Source organism: Rhagoletis zephyria, unplaced genomic scaffold (assembly GCF_001687245.7).
Source record: "Rhagoletis zephyria isolate East Lansing unplaced genomic scaffold, Rhagoletis_zephyria_1.1 Rzeph_scaffold_00405, whole genome shotgun sequence".
Lineage (NCBI taxonomy): Eukaryota > Metazoa > Arthropoda > Insecta > Diptera > Tephritidae > Rhagoletis > Rhagoletis zephyria.
Genome location: NW_016157489.1, coordinates 181,953 through 188,791, shown reverse-complemented (window position 1 = coordinate 188,791; position 6,839 = coordinate 181,953). Strand labels below are relative to the sequence as shown.

Below are 6,839 nucleotides of genomic sequence, written 5' to 3'. Positions count from 1 at the left end.
CCCTGGTCAAAGCAACATCGCAAAAAATTTAGAAAAAGGTTTTTCTTGGCAGCGGTCGTCCCTCGGCAGGCAATGGCAAACCTCCGAGTGTATTTCTGCCATGAAAAACAGCTTCTCATAAAAATACAATCGCCGTTCGGAGTCGGCGTAAAACTGTAGGTCCCTCCGCTTTGTGTGACAATATCAAGGCGCACGCCACAAGTTGGAGGAGAAGCTCGGCCAAACACTAACATATGTGTAAGCGCCAATCTATTATTATTGTTTTTTACTTTTTAGTATTGTCTATATAAAATGTTGCAATAGATATTAAAATAATTGAACGATATTAATAGATTGGTGCTTCAACATTAAAGGGTTGCAAGAATCAACTCATGTTTTGAATGTACCACAGAATTCATGAATTCATCTCAAACTGGAGCCTAGCGCAGGGTTGCCGTTTTGGGCTCATCCTACCAAAACTGGTAGGTTTTTTACTCGTTGGTAGGATGGTAGGACGCTTAAAGTTTTGGTAGGATTCTTTGCTCATAAAACAGAAAACATCTCTGGCTTGTTGTAATGTGTCTCTCTGTCAGCTTGCCAAATTTTAGCAATATCAATTTTACCCTCAATCATTTAAGACCCCCGTTACTTACTGGTATAGGCAGAAATTTACCAATTACCTTCGGAAATTCTCGCAGTTTCAAAACATGGACTTGGCACCTTTTCACCTTTAGGTAGCAATATGTATATGTACATACTTCATAATATATGTATGTATTCAAATGAGAAATGAATCTAACGACGGACTTTTATTTTCCGATACGATTTTTCACGTCATTTACTCCGAAGACTTTATTAAAACTATAAACTGCGAATTTGTTGTCTTTTTTCGGTTTTTCGCAAGTAAATTGCGAAATTGAGGGTTTAGAAGTCAAACGGACTTCAGATTCGGATTCAGTGGGTCGAAATATATGCCGGTAGATGGGTTTGGTTCAAAGCACACACCACTTTATTTGTGTGTGCTATATGTATATACTAACTATTTATCTGATCTTTTTGTTTACTGGATATTTTATTTTAAGTATAAAAACCAGATTAAAAGAAATGGGAAGAACGAAGCCATTTTGGTAGGTTTTTGAACCAGCTCTTGGTAGGAAAGAAAGTTTTTCAGTGGCCGCTGTAGAGTTGAAACTATCCTGCACAAAAAAAGTTATCAATTGAGAAAAAATAATCCACTTGTATTTACAAAAAGCTAACTTGACTCTGGTTGACAAGTAAAACTGGAGATTATTTTCTTTAACACTTATCCTGTATTCGTTGGTCAAAATTGCCCAAACGACTTTTAAAATTGAAAATTTTTTTAAAGGCTTTTTATAATCTGACGAAACTTTTTTACTTTTATTATTTAATGAAACTAAACTTGGAAAATATTTAATTTGTGTTTTATCTTGCATAAGATGCGCTAGGCAAAAATAATTACGTATACTGTATTTGTGGGTCGAAATTGCCCAATAAGATAACGAGTATGTGCTTAGCTACATATATATTTTATTCTTAGCGCAAGTTCGAACAAAGTACGAGCACTAGCAAGTAAAAACCAGCTCGCTTATATGTATGTATGTATGTATGTGTGTTAGGGCGGGTCGATTTAAAAATCGCTCATTGCTCTGTGAAAATCGTATTCTAGGGATCAAAATAAGAAACTTTGCCGAAGGAACCATACCCCTAAAACGAATTCTGATGTCCCCAAATTTGGGTCGAACTTTTGGGTAGGGGCAAATTTTGAAAAATCCCACTTTGACCCATTTAGAGTGCTCCAATCGAGTCCAAATGTATGACCGACCCCCACTAACTTTGGACGGCCGATCCACACATGCCAGTGACACACCCCCTGGAACTCCCCTGGGGGGTTCCCCATACAATAATTTCAAAAAATCACCATTTTTGGCCTTTACATGAAAAAATCAGCTAAATGGCTATGTTTTTTCTTTATTTTTATTTATTTATTTATAATAATATTTATTATTTATTTATAATAATATCTATTTTTTCTCTTAAGAAATTTATTTAGTCAGAACATATGTAAATGAAAAAATTAATTTAAGTGAGTTATAGAAAAGAAACTAAAAAAAATTATTGTTTGAAGTCTTTTTTACTTTCAAGTCTGGGCAATTTCGCACGGCTCTCTAATGTCGTCGCCATAACAGCCTCTACATTTTCCGGTATAACCCGTTTGGAAACGCTAGCTAGCAATTGAACATGTCGTTCCGTTCCTTGTATGTGTGATGGAATTTTTGGATCATTAAACGGTGGATCATCTTGATTTAAATATTCTTTCAATGTATCGTACGGAATGCTTCGCGTGAATGGTGGTTCAAATACGATATTTATATCATTCAAATTGATCATTTCCGTATAACTTGTGCAATTAAAGTTTATATCTGGTTTTTTATAAACTCTAAGTTCCATTGGCTCGTCAACATCGGTTCGATAGCGTAGAATTTTCTTGATGGCACAGTCGCGCTTTTCTTTGCTATCATCAAACAACATTGATAACAAGATATTTTCCGAATGCGCATAATATGAATTATCTTTAATTACTTGATTGACAATTTTGCGTAAACGAGGTTCTAGAAATCGTGACCAACCAATGAACTTGAAAAATAATGCACTGCCGTACACGACAGAGCTGTAATACTTGATATTGAAGTACATTGGCACATAACATTTAATTATAAATTCAACCAGAATTCTTAAATTTGCATCTGGATTTTCCGTTGTCACATATAATCGCAATAATCTAGCGGCCTTGGTGAGCCACCGAGAATGTACAATTTTCCCTGGTTTGATGTTAGCCAGATCCACCGGAACCACGCCGCTAGAAATTGCATGGGCCATGTCGTATAAGTACTTCGAATCGGTGGAAAATTCAATTTTTTCTGGAGCAGGGGGCATATTTTGCAACTCAATTTTCTGGAAGCCGTCCACCACCTGAAAATATATAATAATAAAATAATTAAAAATGGTTGACAATTATAATAAATGAGTGATAGCAATAACTTACCGGAAGAGTTTCACAAGTTTCGATTTGACGGCTCAGTTTTCCGGTTGCCGATCTTGGTCCAGTGCTGGTTGATTTATCCAAAGCTTCAAACAAATGCCGAAACGGAAGTTCGTTGAAGTGTAGAAGGCAAACGAACCAATGCAATGGTCTTTTTAACAGCAATTCGAATCGTCGTATAATTCCACCGTGTGGGCCAGTGTTTGTTGGCTCACCGTCAGTGCATATTCCAATTAATGCATCCAGTGATATATTTTTATCGTTGAAAAAACCATTTAATTTGGTTGTTTTGTATTCAGCGGTTTCATGTTCCAGTCTTACGTAACCAATCAATTCAGAATTGGGTTCTCTCAAAATAACAAGATGAGGTTCTTTTACCATCCTAGTATGATACTTCTCATCAATTTTATCTATCGTTAAAGTATCATCTTTTCTGCCATCGAATGAAAACGCTAACAAATTGGTATCATCTAACCGTTTGCGAAGCACTTCTTGTCTGCATTTCTCTTTTTCTCTGCGAACTTTCGATTTATCCATGATGAGAGGTTTCCCATGCTTATCTTTAATTTTAAAATCTTGCAAAAGAGCGGTTCCCAATGCTGATGCTACTCTGTCAGGCACACCAAATCTGTCACATACCAAGGCAAAGTTAAAGCAATCGTATCTCTCTGTGTATTGTGAACTTGTGCTTCTATCCATATCTTCTTGAACCGGTGGCGGTGCGTATGTTGAATCATCGGGATCTTGGTATGTTGGCATTGATGACATAGACGTTGCTCCTTGCTCTTCAGTTTCCATCACAAATGCATCCATTGTTAGTCTTCTCTGATTATGTTGATCGTGCATGAACTCTTTGAGGCGTTCGGGAACCCAGCCGCATGCACATGGAGCTGCCTTCAAATCGCATTTACATGTTCCAATGTAAAAAATTGTTTCCAGAGATTTTACATACTCTGTAAATTGTTGGGTGTTGTTTCTTCTCTTGATTTGCTCTTGATACTTGTCAAGCAATTTATTCAATTTATTAAATACACTTTTTTTCAGCATTATTTCCATACCAAGTTTTTCCCAAATTCCAATCAACTTATCTTGTACTTGAATAGTGAATGATTTATGGGAAAACTTTTTTTGTTCTGTTTTAGCACGTTCGCTTAAGTAAAAATAATATCTCAAGATATCCAGATGGGTTGGTAAATTAAGATCAGTTAAATCAGTAGACACACCAAAAACAGTAACATCATGCTTGGGTATATGACTCATTGGGTTTTCGATAGTTGTTGATGTAGTTGCTTCATCTTGCGGTGTAGAGGATGGTGGATTCATTGTAAACTTTTTGATTTGGAATGGTCACTTCACTTATTATTTTTTTTGAAATATTTTTTTATCTGAAATTAGCACTTCACACTTTGAGTTCTTCACAACGACTTAATGCATTCACAAAAACTGTTGCGTTATATATGGTCTACGAGACGAGGTAATAAGAATGAAATGGTAATTTCAATTCTACCTGCTGTGTCTTGTGGTGGCTTAAAAAAAACAACACAAGCAATTTTACGATCTGCAATTGTGTCACAGTGATACCTTCATTGTTTAAAAGGGTTGCTTCGCATTCCAGTGATACCTTAATTGTTAAAATGGTTGCAAAAAACGCGCATTTCTTAAGAAGGTGCCTTAAAATACCCACAAAAAGGGTTGTAAAAACAACCTTCATTTCTTAAGTAGGTGCTATAAAAAAACTACACAAGTAAGTTTACGACATGCAGCTGTGTCTTAAAAAACGCACACAAGCAATTTTCCGATTTGCAATTGTGTCACAGTGATACCTTCATTTTTTAAAACGGTTGAATAAAAAACCCACACAACTATGTTTACGACATGCAAATGCATCACAGTGATGCCTTGGTTTTAAAAGGGTTGTAAAAACGCTAATTTCTAATAATTTTTTTTAATTTATTTTCTATTACTAAGTTAACTTTATTTTTTCATTTACATATGTTCTGACTAAATAAATTTCTAAAGAGAAAAATAAACTCCAAAAAGAAAAAACATAGGCATTTCGCTGATTTTTTCATGTAAAGTGCAAAACCGGCGATTTTTTTGAAATGTTTGTATGGTGAACCCCCAGGGGGGTTCCAGGGGGTGTGCCACTGGCATCGGTGGGTCGGGCCTCCAAAGTTAGTGGGGGTCGGTCATACATTTGGACTCGATTGGAGCACTCTAAATGGGTCAAAGTGGGATTTTTCAAAATTTGCCCCTACCCAAAAGTTCGACCCAAATTGGGGGACATCAGAATTCGTTTTAGAGGTATGGTTCCTTCGGCAAAGTTTCTTATTTTGATCCCTAGAATATGATTTTCACAGAGCAATGGGCGATTTTTTTGCCTCCCCACAAATCGACCCGGCCTAATGTGTGTACATATATATATATATAGAAGTGAAGATTTTGAACTATACAGTTATTTCCTTTTTTTGATCGAATATGAACAGAGAATAAATTGAAGTCATTTTAGAAAAGTGAAGTTGACATTATTTTGCGAATTCGTAAAAAGGGTATTTTTGTTGCGGTTGTGTGTTTTTATGTGTCAATATGAATAGAGAGAAAATTTAAGCCATTTTAGAAAAATCTGATTTGGATGATCAAATACCAAATGATATCGTCAGTGAGGATGCAAAAGGTAATATTTGGAAGTTGGATTCGTTTATTGCCCCAATTTATCTGAACTGATGAAGAAGAGTAAGTTTCTGCCCGTCAGCAAGATGTAGGAGTATTTTCATCAAAAAATGGTAAATATATATCGTCTAATAAACTAGTTGTAAGGGGAGCTGGTAGACGTGCAAGAAAAACGTTATTAACACCGCGCCCGGTACTACAAGATATGCTATTGCTAGGACCGATGATATAAAATCTTGAGCTGTCAAACTATCGATCGCACTATCGATAGTATCGATGGTTTGGGTTTCGTCTACTATCGATAGTTTTTAACACTATCGAAAAATTACCACTCTTAGTTTTGAGCCATTTTCTAAAATTGTATATAATTACTTTTTGAAAATTATAATCTGATGAATAACTAAAAAATTATTAATTTGGAGGAATAACCTGGCGATACGAGGGTCTAGTTCCCTGCCATTTAAACACAAACAAATTTAATACAGTTTGATACATAATTTATAACTATTAAAATTGAGGAATAACCACAAATCTTTTACATTTTAACAACGATATAAGATACATAAGATATAAATAATTTGAAGACGTAAGCACAGCAGAAACTTTTGCACGTGGTTCTGGCCCTCAGCGGTATTACCATACGTGGATTAGTGAAGCAACGTTGGACATACCTAAAGATTACTAATACCAGCTGGAATATAACATACTAAGAGGAATAACCTGACTATGGGAACTATTGGGTCCCTGGTTATTTTTTAGTGTCCAAAAAAGTTTTGCTGAATAGTTATAACTATTTAACTGATCCCATCATAAAACAAATCCATCCTTAAATTTGTCAAATATTTTTCGTGTTTGAAACATTAGGCGTGTTTTTTTTACACGCATACGTATTTGCGCTTAAAAATTGTATGGAGCTGTAAGCGAAAAACTTTCGCCCCTATTCTGCATATTCGGATTTTGCTACGAATCGCAGAAATGCTATGTTGCAATCCGAATCGTATCTTCGAACTTTCGAAATTCGTAACAATTACATGCCTAAAAACGAACGCGTAAGAAATTGACAGCTTTTTTGCGTAATTTTGTACGAAAACAATTCTGTGTCGGAAGCGAGATAAAAATTAAGCAAAAA

The 6,839-nt window shown here is 35.5% G+C and overlaps 1 protein-coding gene across 1 annotated transcript; it reads right to left on the bottom strand.

The window, feature by feature from the left end:
- Positions 1–2,067: 2,067 nt before the first annotated feature.
- Positions 2,068–4,637, bottom strand: LOC108359527 (uncharacterized). Its single transcript, XM_017611440.1, has 2 exons — positions 3,044–4,637; positions 2,068–2,970 (listed from the first exon to the last, which is right to left on the bottom strand). Exons 1-2 carry the CDS (start codon positions 4,361–4,363, stop codon positions 2,113–2,115), a joined length of 2,178 nt encoding a protein of 725 aa, XP_017466929.1. The 5' UTR covers positions 4,364–4,637; the 3' UTR covers positions 2,068–2,112.
- Positions 4,638–6,839: the final 2,202 nt, after the last annotated feature.

What these genes read in the sequence shown, in the direction of transcription:
- LOC108359527 (XM_017611440.1), bottom strand. Translation starts at nt 4,363, where the DNA reads ATGAATCCACCATCCTCTACACCGCAAGATGAAGCAACTACATCAACA. An exon ending in AAACTTGTGAAACTCTTCCG is followed by an intron (nt 2,971 to 3,043) that starts GTAAGTTATTGC and finishes ATATATTTTCAG; the next exon opens with GTGGTGGACGGCTTCCAGAA.